General features: G+C 50.9%; 1 protein-coding gene across 3 annotated transcripts in view; it reads left to right on the top strand.

Moving 5' to 3' along the window:
- The window catches only part of WSCD2 (WSC domain sialate O sulfotransferase 2), a 100,956-nt gene that overhangs the window by 30,746 nt on the left and 53,091 nt on the right, over positions 1 to 17,119 (top strand). For 2 of the 3 annotated variants that reach the window (XM_090063634.1, XM_090063632.1), the window contains exon 2: positions 7,995 to 9,087. In XM_090063634.1, coding sequence (XP_089919760.1) covers positions 8,706 to 9,087 — 382 coding nt within the window. In that variant the 5' untranslated portion in view covers positions 7,995 to 8,705. Of the gene's footprint in view, positions 1 to 6,261; positions 6,280 to 7,994; positions 9,088 to 17,119 lie in introns of those variants that run through there. The other variant, XM_090063633.1, reaches the window with a different exon arrangement.

Raw genomic sequence — 17,119 nt, 5'->3', positions numbered from 1 at the left:
ATGCCAAGTCAACTCGGTGCAAGGTCAGCTCGAACCAATCCACTTTGCATCAGCAACCGGGCTCAAGGCATCAACCCATTTCACAGGGGGCACCGGAGAGGTGGCACTTACTCTATGAGTCTTGCTTCCAAGGGCTGGATTCAAAGCTGGTAGCCTGGAGAGGAAATCTCCATCTGCCATTAGCAACTCTCCCTCCCTGGGAGTCTGCTTCTTCAGGCTTGGTACCGGATGGAAATGGAGTCGATTGTAAAAGCTAAGCCATCGCCGGGAACCGAAAGGCCATCAAAACTTCTAATGCTTGCAGGTCGCCAAGTCACAAAAGAGAGGAGAGGACTGACTTTTCATTGATCTCTTCTTGAGGAAATCTAGCACATTTCTGAGCTCCTGGGAACAGCAGTAATCTTCACTGCTTTTCAAATCTGAGGATAGAAAGAGTCCCAATGGACTAGGAGAGACATTTGAGAAGTAAAGAATCCAGAAAACGCTTTCAGTGTGTTAAAAAAACCCAACAAGAGAGACAGAAAGAAATAGCTCAGCTCGTCTAGTCAGGTTTGGGAAGGAGACGGGAGATAAATTAGAAAGAAAAGCCGCGAGAGAACGGCAGACGGTACATTCTGCGCTCCTCGAGAGCCGATATTGAGTAAAAATTACGTAGCTATGGAAAATGAGCCAGTAGGTATGCAGAGAGGCGCCGGGCGCTCTGTCAGCAAGCTGGCGTGGAAGGTGCGCTAAGAGATGTGGCTTCATAGAGATTAAACCTCTTGTACGGCCGCCACCGCATAGTCCTCGTGCAACTTGCAGCTGCCCTTTGAAGGTACTTAATGCAAACGAGAATGCACTCGTGGCTGGGCAGTAAAAATAGCCCCTCCAAATGACGCCACGTAGGGTGAGGCCATGATGAGCAACTCCAGACCCTCATGGGGTACCCCAGCAGCGAGGCTGTCCCCTGGTTTCCAGTGTGGAGCTATGGTGCTGTATAGTAACCCTTTCTGCTGCAGGAGGAAAGGGACAAATCTAAGTCCAGATGGGTACAGAGCTCCAGGCCCCGAAGGTCATCGCTCTTGTTGCAGGGGTGAACTTGCTGCCAGCTGAGCCACGAGGGGGTGAGGGCAGGGGCGTGAAATTTAGGCCTTGAGGAAAGTGCATTTGGCTAGTCACTACTCTGTCCCCCCATTTTCCCTTCCTGGCCCCGCTCCGGTTTGGGTCCCCGTTGCACTGGCGGATTAGGTTTGCAATGGGCTTTCATTCCTCCACGCAGAAATACGATGGGTACCCAAGCAGCTGATGGGCCGAGGTTGATTTCTAGCCCCCGGTGCTATGAATAGCTTATGCAGCTGCAAAGCAGACTCCTTAGAGAAATGATATTCATAGCGACTATCATTGTGAGCGAAGCTGAGCGCTACAGCTTGCATCTCGTCGTACAAATCTTGCTCGGGAAGTGCTGCTCAGTGGTTGAATGAATGGAGCGGGAGGGGAGCGTTACCCAGTGGGTCAGCAGGGGCGAGGGAATGGAAGATGAGTAGCTTTTTTTCCCCTTTTTAAATGAAGGCAGTCAGATGTCTGTCTGAGCCTGACCGGCTCATCAGCCTGGCGTGGATGAGGCAGGCCAACGGGGCTGACGTGGTCAACTGGCGGCCTTCCACCCGCGTCCAAAGCCGGGTGCAAACTCATCTCTCATGAACGCCAACGAGACTCGGTATCCACATTGTTTGGTAAACGGAGTAGCGCTAAAATATTAATACTACCGGTCGTACACAGTGTGCGCTGGGAGGTACCGTCCTCCGGCATTTCTCTGCTTGTCTTGTCTGCCCACCTTTGCCACAGTCTCCTTGCAACCCCAGGTGCGGGTGGCAGGGTTGACAGGAGTGTCGCTCCGCTCTAGACAAAACCCAGTGCCCGTGAGCAATGAAGCCCCCGTTGGGGGGGTCCTTCATGCATCTCCACAGCGCTGCCTCAGTCTGTATTTGAAAGGCGAGGGAGTGGCTGAGGGTCCCAGGCATCTACAGTAGCGATCTGCAACCGTCAAGCATTTTTAATGGGCTCTTGCTCTGTCCTGAGCCCTATCTCCCCAGCCGCAGCCCAAAGCTCTTGGATATGCTGCAAACTGGTGTGAAAGACAGAGGTAAGGGCCACCGCCACCGCGCGACCGCTCACGGACAGGCGCAGCATGTTCCAGCCCATCCGCCAGCCGATGGAGACGGCTCGGCTCTTGCTGGGTGGGTACGCCGAGAGCTGTACTGCTGGGAGGAGATGGCCCTGCAAGGTGCCACTGATCGATTCCCAGCCCTGGCTGCAAACTCGGGGAGAGAAGAGGGAGGCTTGGTTATGCCCCAAAATGGCCCTTGGTCTTCCTCGTCGAGTCAGCTGGGAGGCTGCAGTGAGCAGCCACGAATTTAAGCACACGGGAATGTGCAGCTGATTAGTAGGCAGGGGAAGGGGGGTCCTCCAGACTGTGTAGCGACAATTAAAGCCATCCGCTATGTCTCATCCAGAGGCGCCAATGCACTAATGAGTCAGACTGAAGAGCCGTGTCCCGTGCGCCGCGGGGAGACTCCGCGCTGGAAATCGGTGTCTGACCGATGCTGTGGCTCGTCCCCTGGCCGGTGTATCTGCACCGGCTATTTGTATGCACGGGAGCGCCCGACACGGACAACCACAGAGCTGGAATATGACGGCCAAGGGGCATGCATGTGTGTCTCCATCACCTAGCGTTCCTCGGGCCCACCTGGGAGACCACAAGGGCTCGAGCTGCCCCCAGCCACAGAAGGGCAAGCGCGCGTCTCCTTTATGGTCAGCTTTGTGGCCGGGCGCAGTTGCAGCCGAGGAGCTAGCTTTAGGGTTGGCCTTACAACCCGATCAGCTTCTACCTTAGCTGAGGCAGCACCAACATCTTTGAAGTCCAAGTCTCCCCGGGGGGTTGTGCATGCACTTGGGCAGTTGGACACGCACGTACTTATCGTGCACGGTCATTTTTGGCCCTCTGACTTGGGTGAGGGACTGGTGGGAGGATTTGACCTCTGGGAGTCACAAGTGTGATTTTCCTAGCTTGGTCCTATTCCTAAAGCCCCTTTAAAGCAGCAATGCACTGCCTGGAGGACACGGAGAACTCCTGAGGTCCCCTTGCCGCCATACCAAGTATATGGCACATAGGGAGGGGGGGGTCCGTGGGGTCTTTGAATCCAGTCCCCTGCATTCACAGCCAGCCGCACAACAGGCGTTCAGCCCGGGAACAGCCAGTGCTTTGGGCCTTTGCAGCAGTGGAGGACTTGGGAGCTGAAGGACAAACAGTTATGCTGTAGGAATTGAACCTTTAGGATGCCATCGCTTCCCAGCCTGAAAGAGGCAATGAACAGAAAATCAAATCCAAAGGACCACTGCAGGCTGTGTCTTTATTAGATTTCTCCTGTTAGGACAACGCTATGATTAACTGTGACATTTCCCCCGGAGCCGCTGTGCAACCAAAGAGTTCCTAGCTCATTAAATATGAATCCGGATTAGCAGCCAAACACAGGACTGTGCCTTTGGTCCATGCAGGAGCATCACTGATGCCCCTTTGATGACCTAGATGTAAATCTGCTTTCCAGGAATTTGCTGGGGCCCGGAGGGAAGTGTGACAGGGAGGTGAGGAGGGGCAGTCTGAGGTCTCTGCACAGACCTCATTTCCCACCTGCAGTGGAGGAAGGGAGGGCTTGCTTTGCTTCATTTCAGACGCGTCCCAACCTCATGGCTTTCCCCGCATTGGCATCCGTCTTCAGAGAGAGCGGGGGGAAAACGAGAGAGGAAATGGGAAAAACAGCAGAGAACTGATTGCTAAAGCAGCAGGAGGAATAGCTGGTACAGAGGGAGTGTGGGATGAAGGAGTGGAGGGGGATGGAGGATGAGACAAAGGTGCAATAGGCTGCAAGCCTTGGGGTTGCATGTGTGCCTGTTTGTCCGGTTGTGTCTGTGCGTCTGTATATACTGTCATGCCTGTGCTCAAGGGCTGTTCTCCCCCTGCTAGGAAACTTCAGTTGAACTTTCCTAGAAATGAAACGGCCCTAAAATGACATAAAACCTTCACCTTTGCAAACTCCACTGCCGGTCATGAAGCCCGGCTTGGCCCTTCCAAGATTACATGGCAGTTGCCCTTCTGCGCTGGTACTCTGGGCAGCACAGCACATCTCACAGCCCCGCCCCTTGCTCCCTAGGCATCCTACTGATGAGGCACGTCTTTGGGTTGTTGGCAGGTCAGCAGGTGGGAATAGAGACTTGCCCATCAGCTCATTCATGCATAGTTCAGACAGTTAATTGCTCCTGGCTGATTTTCCAAAAATTAGATACCCAAGTCCCATTGAAATCAACAGGACTCAAGGGCCAAACTCCCTTTAAAGAAGGGGCACTTTTTTCTGAAAAAAAATTGCCTGGAAAATGGAGATCAGCTTCTGGGCTGAAGCAGGTGGGTGGTTCAGTCCTGTGGGCTGTGTCACTGCGGGGGTATCCCTGATGCACAGTACAGCTTCCACCTGTGCTTGGTGCTACTGGGGGAGCCAAGAGAGTTTGCAAACTCAGCCCTCTTTGTAGGAGCAAGCTGGTAGGATCGGCAGCTGGACATGGTATCCCGCAGGAATTCAAACAGCTGCCTTTATGCCCCAGAACAAGCCTTGCCAGGGAGATACAGAGCAAGAGCCGTTCCCCGGGGAGGAACACAACAATGGTTTTATTTTCAGCTGGTTTGGCCGGTCCTGGGAGGAAGCCTGGTTTTGTGGCTAAAGCACAGAAGCAGAAGCCAGGGGATTGCATCTCTCTTTCCACCTGTGGCCCAGACTCTGCGTGATCTTCATAATTTCATAGTTTCATAGTGCTTAGGGTCGGAAGGATCATCAGGTCTGACCCCCTACCCCGGGCAGGAATGGGTGCTGCGGTCATATCACCCCAGCCAAATCACCTAGGGTGAGTCATTTCACCTGCACACCTCCATTTCCCCATCCATAATTACCCGTGGCGGGGATGTTAAGGCATCCTGCCACTACTCTAGAAACCATGAGGACTTGTGCCAAAGGGTGCCCCCAGCCAACCCAGCTATGAAGGCATCTGGATGCGATGCAGCCACATTTTCTTGTGTGGTGTTGACTCTAGGAGACAGGTGTGCTTTAACCAAGCGAGCTCAATGGGCTGATAGACATAGCCAGCCTTCTGAGCTTTCCTTTGACCTTACAAGAGTTTGTGAGGTTCATAATAATAGAACGCATCTACACATGCATTTACTGCACATTAAATTTACTGTGCAGTGAATTACTGTGCAGTAAGTGGATTAGGGCTGGCATGTATACATACAGGCATTAAAGTGAAGCAATGCTGTGTTTGGACTGACTTGGGAGTAAAGTTAGTTTCAAGTCAGTCCACACACACAGTGTTACTGTGCAGTAACGCATCTACACACGCATTACTGTGCAGTAACTAATCAGGCCCAAATTGGCATAAATCACCATAGCTATTGTGCAGTTCAGGCGTGCATGTGTAGACATGCCCCTGTACTGTGCAGTAATTTTCAATTATTGCGTAGCAACTTAGGTTACTGAGCAGTAAATGTGCATGTGTAGATGCTCCCATAGAGGCATATGGAGCAAAAGATCTTCTAGAATTGTTTTTGCAAGAAACTCAAATTGTTTGACAGAAAAGATTGGTACCGACATGTCTTGGAGTTTTTTTGGGCTGGGGGAGAAGAGTTTTTAAATTGTTGAGATGTCCCTATTTAGATAGCCTCAAAAGGAAATATCCCACCTTTTGATCTAAATGTAACTCGTTGTGTCAAGGTTTGAGCTAGTGAGAGCAAAAATGTTTAAAACATACGAAGGTGAAAATCAAAATGAAGCATTTCAATTGACCCGCATTGATGCTTGGGTTGGATTGTCGACTCGTATAAAATTGAGGTTTTGACCTTTGGAATGGGAAAGATTTTTTTTTTTGTGACTGTTTCTCAGATGGGAAAAGCAAGGCTGCACCCAGGTCCAACACTGAGATTTCAGATAATAGGGATTGCGGCAGTCTAAAGCCTCTGCTGCATATTACTTTTGGCTGTGGGAGGAAACCCTGAATGTAAAATCTATGCCTTTCTTAAGTGAACACAACTAAGGAGTGTATGTTCATTGGAAAAACATTAATTGGAAACAATGCCGGTGACTGACCTCACTTTATTTGGGCTCTCTCAGATTGGCTGGAAGACATAGAAGATTGTAGGTGCTGAATCACTGTGTAGGGGAGGAATTTGCATCATTTACTTCTCATTTAAACTCAGGCAGAGTAAGTTTAAAAGGGAAAGACCCATATTTAAAAAGTGCTTCAGGCAGCCATCTGGGCCAGGCTGAACTGGGTTAAGTAGTCCATGAGAAATAGCTGTGACTCTGGTATTCACCATCTTTAGCTCTCGCTGGGTGCTTGTACATGTGACAGAGGTTTAGTCCTTTGGGTTGCAGCATTCTAAGCCCCCTAAATTGAAACGACGAGTTTTTAACTGAAACCTCACCATTTCAACCACTGTCACTGTATATATGATGGTTCTGGAGGCTGCAAGTGCTGCTGAAGGCAGAAGTGATGAGGGGCCTGATCCTTTTTTTTTGGCAGTCTTCCCACCTCTCCTGCAGCTGGGGGGCTATTAAGCTGTACCATTAGTCTGTCAGCTTGCCCTCCAGCCATGGGGGAGGCAGGCAGGCTCTGTGGAAAAAAGAATCGGGCCTCTTGCTGCTTCTGCCTTCAGCAGGCTCCTGCAGCTGGCAGGATACCTAGAGCCACCCAGGAATGGGCTGGCTTGCCCCTGGGGTAGCACGGGAAGGCAGCAGGAGGACAGCTGGGTTTGCTGGTGGCTGGAGAAGGGAGGGGGAAAATGCATGGGGTGCTGGAAGCTTGGGTGGGCTGTTAGCTGTCTCAGTGTTGCCCCAGCTTGGAGGCACCCTATCCAATCCTTCCTTGAGCCCACCCAGGCTTTCAGCACCCCATGCACTATCCCTGCCACCTCTGGCAGCCTCTGGCTGCCAGCAAACCCAGTCATCCTCCTACCACCTTCCTCTGCTGCCCCAGGGGCAAGCCAGCCCATTCTCAGGTGGCCCCAGGTGTCTTGCTGGCTACAGGAGCCTGCTGAAGGGAAATGGATTGAGGGACCTGATCCCTTTTTTCTATGTAGCCTGCTCACCTCTCCCGTGGCCAGGGGACGAGCTGACTGATGGCTGCAACGTTCCAAATTGCAACATTGCAAACTAAACTACATTGGGATAGTTTAGTTTAATTTGCAACGATGCAAACTCATTTAAAACCCACAAAGCTCAGGTACGTGTCATATGTGATGCCACTAAGCCACACAAAGGGAAATTTTCATCACGTGCACATCATGACATTGTCATATGTACAAGTGCCCTCTGAAACCAGTTGTGCAGGGACCCTCATGGTGAAGAAACAATGAGTGGAAAATTATTGGAACCTTAACAAACCCCAACCAAGTTCAGGGTCCATTCTAGGCAAAGGTTTGGGTCACTTCTGCTTTTAAGTGAACCAGCTAGTTCATCCCTCTGATGCAGGGTCCTAAAGATATGAATAGGATGAGGCCACTGTTTTTTCATAATGACCTACCATCATAACAAGCACAGTTTAAGGGGGTTCCTCCATGCTGGACCATGGGCCAGGCCAGTGGAGAGTCAGTAGGAGGTGAGACGTGTGCTTTTACTTCAAGAGAATAGGAGGCTCCGAGTTCTACCCCAGGACATTTCAAATGACCCTAGGGTGCACATCATACCAACAGATCCCTAGGCAGCCCCAGATTTCCACAGGAGAGTGTCCTTGGCTGCTGTACCAACGTACTCAGCTTACAAAGTAAAGAACAGAACTGGTGTTGTATCTCAGCTGTGACCCAACTTTCTTCAAGGGCGGGGGGAGGGTGTGCAGGGTTTCTGACCCTACAGCCTGTTCCCGTCTTAACGCTCGACAGCACACTTTTTCTAATGATTTCTTTTCCCTTTGACTTGCAGGTAGAGGTCTCTTATCCTGAGACTGCAATGAATGGATATACACTGAACAAAGGGGTCCAGTCAGCATTTCATACCTGGACAAGCATCCAGGGACCTTTCGTTCTTTGGCTGAAAAGGAGACAGTGCCATTTCCATTAGAGAAATGCTTGCAAGAACCTGCGCCAAGGAGCTGAAAGCTGAGAAAGCCAGCGAGGGGAGCTGGGTCAGCTGATCAGCTTTCAAATCGCCTTCAAACACTCGATTTTCTTAACATGATCCCTCCATCAATGGAGTCTCCAGGGCACCCCTTAGAAACTTTAGCAGGAGACGAATAAGTGGAGCCAAGCAGAAGCAACCGTGATACATTTTGAGAAATACCTCTTTTTCTGAGCACAAAAACAGGAACTGAAAAATATACTTTCAACTCCTTCCCCAGCCACCTGGGACTTGAGAGAGTTCGGAGATATTTTTGTAGGAGTTCGAGACCGCCCGCCTCATTTTACCTTCGCAGCTACAGCCTCCTACCCAAAGTAAATCCGGGAAGGATACTCCATCCGTTGCAACAGCACCATAGAGGGTTTGACAGAAAGCCATTGTCCTTCCTTCTCCACTTGCCGTATAGCCGTCATTCCCAGCCTGGTCTCGGACATTGCAGCTACAGTCGCAATATCACAATCACTGCCTTTGCTTTGCAACTTCCCACCCAACATCCAAGCAAGGAATGAAGGCGATATGGCCAAACTATTGGTAAAGTTCCAGCGTTATTTTCGTCGGAAACCCGTTCGCTTCTTCACCTTGATTGCTCTCTACCTGACGGCAGGGAGCCTGGTGTTCCTGCACTCTGGGTTTACGGGGGAGCCGACCGTCTCCGAGAATGAGCCCAACCCTATAGAAGGCACCAGCGAAAGGACTGAACTCCAGGACCTCGGGGTGCTTCAGCTCAGCCGGGGATTCAAGGAGGCGCCCGAGTCTCTGAACCCGGCCAGGAGATTCGGGCCCTGGTTCAAGAGCACGTCCAAAGATACCTCTGAGAGGAGCAAGGTGGGGGATTATGGTGGGACCTGGAGCAGGGCTCTCAAAGGCAGAAACGTGCGAGAGAAGGAAGAGGACAGAGGTAAGTTCTTGTGGGGTCGGGGGGAAAGCGTGATGAGCAGCGTGCCCTCACTGCAGGGCAAAGGCACCGACCCGTAGCAAAGCTTTGGGTTTCCCGACCGCTGTCAGTGAGAGTTTTGCTATCAATGAGCCCCGAATTTAACCCTGATTTGTTGCTTCTCCTGCTTGGAGCATGTTTCCCTTGGCTTTATCGATTCCAGTTGCCCTACTTTGGCTGGGAAACAAATTTCAGCATCCGACAGATCTCACCAGGAGGGATTTTTTCTCCTAGATATTCAGCCTGAATTTTCCATTGCTCATTTCCATCTCCTAACGACTCCCGGCCCTTGGACTCAAACAATCCTTCTACCTTTAGGCTGTTTGCAAGCAGCGCTTACAAAAATCCACGTCTCCTCTGGGGAACTTTAACCGGGGTAACAATAGCAGAGCAAACTTTGCCAGGAGAAGAGCTGGCAGAGGCTCAAGGTCTAGTCTGCCCTGGGGGGTCGCGTACGTGAACATGCTCAGGGGTCTCTCGCAAGGAAAGGGTCTTGTTCACCAGCACGGCTGCACAGACCCAGATCTGGCTTGCGTTATGTCACGTCTCCGTTGTGCTCGGTGGGCTTCCTCTGGTGCACATTGGTGTAAGGGGAACTTAGCATGGATTTGGCCCCTGTGCTCTAACTAGAGCCTGTGCTAGGACTGTCGCTCTGCAAATAACCTCTGCTCCCCTCCTAGGACTGCGCGGCCTCTATTCATTTATAATGCTCACCCGGGATGCCTAATTGAAAGGATGAAAAAAGACTGAAAGCCACAGATTCACGTGGGTTTCTGTGTTTGATGCTGCCCGTGTACTCCAGCGGATAGGGAAGCACTGCAGTGGATCAATGCTTTTACTCAGCCTGCCAAAAAACTAGTGCCAATACCAGCAGTCCCAGTCTTTGTGTGTCCCTGTGATCCAGGTATCCCAGAGCGGTCTTTGCGTATGACGGGGGACATCAGAAAAACCTCCTCCAGTCCCTCTGAAACATGCAGTCTCCATTTGCCCACTCCTGATTTCACACACCGCTGACAGTGCCTTTGCGACGGTGACTTATTGCACCGCTTCTGATGTGCTTATCATCTCTGAGAACCTAATTTACAGCACCTGACAGGACAGTTATTTTACGAGGGATGCTGAGTTATCAGAGCTTCTGTTTCTTTACCGAGCAGGGCGGCAGAGGCAGCTTTTGTGTCTTCCCGATCATTATTTCCATTAGTGCCCGAGCGTGTCACAGAAAGGCAGCACCATCATCCATTTCTCTGCCAAGAAGAGGCATGCCGGAGCTCTGTTTGACACTGGGCAGCATTCACAGGCTTTCTGCACAGAGCAGGCGGCCAGGGCCACGACTTGAATATTCGTTTCCGAACCAAACACAACTCCATGTCATGATCTCCTGGATTCCCTCCCTCTAAAGATGCGCGCGGCTCCACGAGGAGTTTCTGAAATGATTCGTGCCATTGGTACAAGCTATAATGAGAATGGATCTTCTGGCCCGGTTCCTATTTGCTCCTTTGCTGTACTTACAGCTATGTGATCGCTTAAGGATGAAACATTTCCAAGACTGCTAGCCCAATGAGCCTGAGAAAGACATTTATATCCCTTTGATCATGAAGACACCTTATCAATATTTATTACCGTTAATACTCCTATTATACTTCACCTATTTAACTTGGCCATCCCGGATACAAATTCCTCCTCGAGTAATGGGAAGCTGAAGTGCAGGCAATTATATTTGCAGTAAGGTCTCTGATACAACCTATAATGTCATGAAATATCAACTATTCCTCGCTCTGCAGGGCAAATCATGTAAAACGTAGCACAGACTTGCTAGAATATTATTAACGAACAAGGCTAAGCTACTTAAGTAGTTTGCATTGATTTTTTTAAAATGTCACTTCTCTACCTTTAAGGTAACTACATGCAGACAACCACAAATGCTCACAAAGGTGCTCTTATGGGGGGGAGGTGGATCTCAAAAGTCTGCTCTACATTTGGCTAACTGGACTTTTTCCATCCACCCAAGGAGACCTCTGGGTGGTGGCTACCTCATGAAACCTGGACCAACCTACCTCCAGTTGGGTGCCCAAAATTAGTGGCCAACTCAGAAACAAATACTTCCTGGCTGGAACAACATTTTAGCTTTAGCAAAACATTAGCTTTCTCTTCCAATAGTGTCTTGACACCCACCTTGCTGGGGTCATCTGACCCAAGAAGTCTTTCTTGCCCAAGTGCTGATGATCTGTAAGGTCCCTTCCAGCCCCTAACATCTCTGAAACTATCTATGAAAATCCCCTGCAAATGTGGCACTGCGGGGGAAAAAAATCAGAGCACAGCACCTAATCTGTTGCCAGGAAGGTACCCTATAATGACCCGCAATGACCTGTGATCTATATTTCCAGGTACAAATGGTACATTTTCAAGGCCCATACACTTCACCTTGAGCTCTCAATCTGCTGCTTCTGTCCCCTGTGAAGTACTAACTCGCGTCTTCGGTTGAGTGTGAATGCTGTTACAATTTGCTGTCATTAATAAAGTGGGCTGGTGAGAAGAAGCAATATAGCATATTGCTACAGTACAGTGCACCTGTGACAGCCACATAATGGATTGCCTTGGTATTTAGGGAAATAGCAGTAGCTTTATCCATTACGGGAACACAAAACGAATCAAAAAACACCCCCAGCAGTGGCAGCTACTAACCCTGTATCCCGGAGCAGAGTCAAGCCCTTTCGCTTTGTGATGACTTTCTTCCCCACCTTAGGGAAGGCTGAGACGGACATGAAGCAACAGGAGATGCCATGTGATCACCTCTGCTATTTTTGAAACAGGGTGGGTAGTTTTGTTGCACAATTAAAGAGTGGCCGATCTCCTTGGGAAAGCCATAACGTCTGTAAAGTGACAGTGAATGGTCCTAAGGACCCCCTGCGCGCTAGAAAATGATGCTATTCTTTACTTTCCCCGCTGTCACAACCAAATGCAATGTTCCTCCGTCAGCTCATCTAGGTATTTTTGCAAGCGCGCAGCTGGCTTCAGCATTAAGGGTGCAATTTTATTTCCATTTGGTCATCTAAGCTGCCATTAGGTCAGCAGACGTCGCCCAGTGCTGTTTGCTGAGTGAGAGCCCAGGGCTGCCTCCCATCTTATGGTAGGCAGAGTCTTTTGGTTCGAGTTGATCTCTTTCCCACTTGGAGGCAGGCTGATGTTTCCAGCAAGCTTTCGGATAGCACAGTATCCTTTTTTAATCCCTTTCCGTCTTACGAGGCGTGCAGCAAAACTGTGGCAACCTAAGGATTTTGCAGCTGTTACTAAGCCTAGCCCGACAGATCGGCTGTGCAGCCCTTGCTTTCCAAATGCATAGGCCTGTGCCTCCTTGGCTGACGTTGCATCGCTGTTGGCCATCAGCAATATAGGGCCTATGACACACACCCAAATGGTTGTCTTGCTATCCAGTGGTACACGTAGTCTGCAGACATTTCAGATCAACCCTCTGTAGGGACTGAGCAGCTTTTGTGCGTCGGTAGAAACCTGGGTTGGACGCGTGCACCGACTCCGTGCGCTATCGGCCCGTTCGACGTATGGACCAATAATCCCTGTGGAGCCTTTAAGTGACTTCCACCCCACATGCGAGCAGAGAGAAGACAGGATGCCCAAGTAAATAAATAGCCCCCCTCTTCTCCTGGTGCCCCATCGCGTTCTCCGGCTCAGAAGAGAGGAATCAGTGAAATCTATGCAGTTGCGTTCATTAGACTAATTTGAGTTGACATTTAGAGAATCTCAACCAGATGGTTCGTGATAAAAAACTGTCAGTCACTGTAAAGCAACATGCCGTCTTCCTGTTCCTGGCCATATGTAACGTGTCCACAGCAATTAACCTCTGATAAAATGGCTTCTAATGCCTAATGACAGAGACGGGGGATTGGCTCCGGGAGGCTGCATCGCCACGAGCGCGTCGTGCTAGCCGCCGAGGAGCGAGTCACGCGGGCCTCGGAGACGCTGGCGGAAGGGGCTACTTTATGCTCAGAGCAAATACGGGCGCTACTTCCATTCAATTTTTTATGCATTTTTTGTTCCCAGCGAGAAGCTGGCCTGAATAACGTGCGGAGGGATTTTCAAGTTCCAGAAGTCCAGCCCATTTTTTGGCTGGCGCTGGAGTCGTGTCCTGGGGACAGGAGGGCTGTGCGTTCGGTGGCGCAGCTGAACCGGTCATTGTGTGGCAGCAAAGCATTGCCACAGCTCAGATACCGTGTTTGTAACTCGATTCATTAGCCGCTCCATTGTGAACGCTTTTCTTTTCCCCGTAATGGTGCCGGAAGATTTGGGACGATCGCTCCGACTGCGCGAAGCTCGCCGTTTGTACCAGGCGCAAGCACCTCCCGGCTGTAATTAGCAGGAGCGCATGAGCCCTGTATGAGATGCTTGGGAGCAAAAAGACCAGGCTGAGATGCTGCCCGGATGGGGGCTGCTCTGCTCACCACCTCTCTGCGGTGCAGAAAGGGGCGAACTTAGGAAACAATTTGGCCCGGTGCTTATAGTCTGTTTTTACCCTAGACCTTTCTGCTCCTTCTTTGAGAGAGTGACCTGGTGATATACCAGCCTCTGGGATGGGTCGCAGAAAGGGAAGCATCAAACTAGGGCATCTTCATCACTGCAGCCCAAGCCTTTGCCGCTTGTGCTGGCCGAAGCTGTCCATGACCGATTAGGAGTAGTAGGCTTTTAACACATAACTTATTCATCCACGTACCACACGTACCTTTTCTCCCCATGAAAATCAGCCTCTGTAATTTGGGAGTGGGGGGCATCTTAAACAAGGAAGCGCTGAACAGTTTGCGGGGGGGGCAGGCACATGGTATGTGAATACATATGGAAATAGCGATTGAGCACTGGCCCAGCTTGCCGAGGGGTGCCGCTGCCCCCACCGACGCCGAATATCTCTGCCTGACAGCGCGATGGCTTAGCAGTCAGTAACTAGCTACAGAAACCCCGGAGAACTAGAGCAGGTCGGTCGTGTTCCCATAGTTAATCAGCAGGTTTCACGTTCCCCGTGTCATGGCACATGCTCTCTTGCAAGCGCTGCCTCTTTCCCCCCCACATCTCTTGGGGCACTCGGCGTGCTTCAGGTAACCCAGCAAGAACAAAATCCACCCCTGAGGACAGGAGAGCCCTGGGCATCACTCCAGTCTCAACGTCCGGGGGCTGCTTTTGCTGGATTTCCCCAAAGGCACGGATTTGACCCTTGACAAATCCCGAATGCCCGCGGCACAAAGAAAGAAGACGTTTCCTGAATAGCCATCCAGCCAAATCTGCCCCTGGTCCCCATCCTTTGGGGTCAGAGGATTTGCATTCTGGTGCAAGTGAGCCCCACCCTAAATTTGGGGGCTAGTCATATATTTCCTCTCCGTTTCCCATTGAAAGCTCAGGGGCGGGCTCCTATGTGACTCTTCGGTAGAGCCAAGATGAATGCCAGGCCTGTCGCTGGGGGCTTTTGGTTAACCCAGAGCCGGAGCGAGGGACTCCTTACGGCATTAAATACACCGACCCATGTGTGAATGCTGGAGAAGTTGCCCCATGCCAAATGCACGAGGCTTTTGATCGGCTGCCTCGAAAATCACGATCAGATATTCTGACCCCCCTCCCGGAGCCCGAGCAATTCTTTACATCTGCTTTCAGCAAGCAAAATGACAATGTCACGTGAGCTCACAGGGAACGGGAAGGAGCAGGCAGCGAGTGCAGAGCCAGCAAGACCCGCACCAGCCCCTGACCCGCTGCAGGCCGTGGGCTATTGCTCTGTCTTGCACATTGCCTCGGCACCAACACTTGGCACTTCCCGGGCACCTGACGTCTGATCAGGAAATCCTGCCCCATTGCCACAGCTGAGTTAATATTAGGCTCTTAAAGAAATGATCCGGTTTCCAGAGGTGCTGCAATGCCACAACTTCCACAGAAAACAGTGGGGCCCTGACCCTGAGCCTCCGTGGGTTGGGTCTCCAGGGGCCTCATTCAGGATCTGCAGCCTTGAAGTATTTGGCCAACGGACACATGCATGAAGAGGCGAAAAAGGGGCTACTTTTGAAGCCGTCTCATGGGCACCGAGTAATTATTCTGGGCTAGCAAACCACAATGCATGCATTTTATCCGTGCCTCTACTGCAGAAGGGACCACACCGCTGCGGCAGCCCTTGTGATCTCCTCTCCCATTTCTCCTCCTGTGCTATCCTTTAACTATCCTGTCAGGGAATTTACCCACCGAGATCTTAAAACTTCTTGGTTGCTTTTAAAAGCCGGCTGCACCGCGGCTACTCTTAGCTGCAGGCCGTGCATCCCTGAGTCTGAGGCTTTTAAGGCCATGCAAAATGCCTTTCTCCCGGGTGGCTGGAAACAGCAGAAGGATGCTCCGAGAGCCATAGGCCAGGAGCAGAGGACGGGGTTTCAAGCAGCGCAGCTCATTTTCCTTGGCTCACCAAACGCCTGTAGGGTCCCGACACGAGGGCCTGTCTGCCCACAAGATATGGGATGCTAAAACATGGGCAAAGCTAGCGCAAGTGTCTGGTCAACCTGCAAAAGGAGTGGCCCTGAGAGTCCCCTGCACGGCCAGCTGCCCTACTTCTCTGCTGCGGTGACTGCATTTTAACAGCGGCCAAAGGGACTTGGATGGTTTTGTCGTACGAACCTGGAAAACGTGCTGGAATTCACGGGGATAAAAGGCACTCTGTAAACATTAAAGCATTCATTATTAATATCACTGGCATATTTACAATGCTAATGCTGCTTACGGGTGAAAGCAGGTATTAGATAATATAGAGGTCACGAGAACAGGGCTGAATACATAGCGGCTGCTTGGAGCTATACGTGATTCAAATCAGCCCTGGTCCAGGGGCATCTGTGAAGTCACAGCAGGCCCGAATTGGTCCAAGTGTGTTATTTATTGCTAAACCCAGTAGCTATATATTTATTTAACTCTTATCTGTTAGTCTAACTGGGTCACAGTCTTCACCGTGCCTCCCTTTACCCTCCCCACTGTGTTAACTCATTATCCTCATATCTCTTTCCTAATAAGTTGCTGGACACATATGTCAAGAGCAGTGTGCTGAATATAATGCACATCAGTCCCTGGCCCTGTGAAAATTAGTGGAGTAATCCCATATCCGTTAGATTTATCGTGAACAAAATTAGTTGACCTTCTGAAACCTGTTCAGCTTTGTGGAAATGCCGAGTTATGCCGGATATAATTGGAAGCAATGAGCTATGACTGTTTGGTGGTTAAAGTTATCAGACCACATTTCCCTCAATCTTCCTCCTTCCTTCTCCTCATCCTCCAAATCTCTTTGCATTGGGGAGCAGGCGGTCAGGTCTGACTTGGGTCTTAAAAGCCTCCAGGGAATCTGTAACCTTGGAGGTTTTTAAGACCCAGGTAGACGAAGTCTTGGCTGGGATGATGTAGTTGGGGCTGGTCCTGCTGTGAGCAGGGGGTGGACTGAATGTGACCCCCTGAGCTCCCTCCCACCCTCATGTTCTCTGATTTTCATGTCAGCGGTCATCCAGGGAGAGCCCATGGTCACGTTGCGTTTTCCCGTTATTTGAAGGGGGTCGCTGGACTCTTTGAGGCGGCAGACGCAGCCTTACGCCCCAGTGTATCTACTGTTCCCCCCATCTCTGGGTCCTCTGCAGACTTGGTGAGGGTGCACTGCATCCCATCGTCCAGGTCGGCAATGCAGACATTGAACAAAACTGACCCCAGGACCAACCTTGGGGCACCCCGCTTGGTACCGGCTGCAAGGACTTCCCGGTCTTCCTGCCGGTTTCCCAGGCTCTGTGCATTTGTACGGGCACTTGAGCTAACTAGCTGATCGCCCTGATTTCTCAGAAAGTATGAGAGACCCTCCCCTGTTGCCCCCTCCTGCTTGCCCTTCCTCCAAGTCCCCCACTTCTCTATATACCTCGGGGCTTGGGTCTGCGTCCCCTGGCAAACCTAGTTCAAAGCCCTCCTCATGGGGTTCGTGATCCCGTCTGCAAAGACG

Source organism: Crocodylus siamensis, chromosome 9 (assembly GCF_052110815.1).
Source record: "Crocodylus siamensis isolate JL-2025a chromosome 9, ASM5211081v1, whole genome shotgun sequence".
Classification (NCBI taxonomy): Eukaryota; Metazoa; Chordata; order Crocodylia; family Crocodylidae; genus Crocodylus; species Crocodylus siamensis.
Note: the sequence above shows the minus strand (reverse complement) of the source record. Positions and strands in the feature narration are given on the sequence as shown.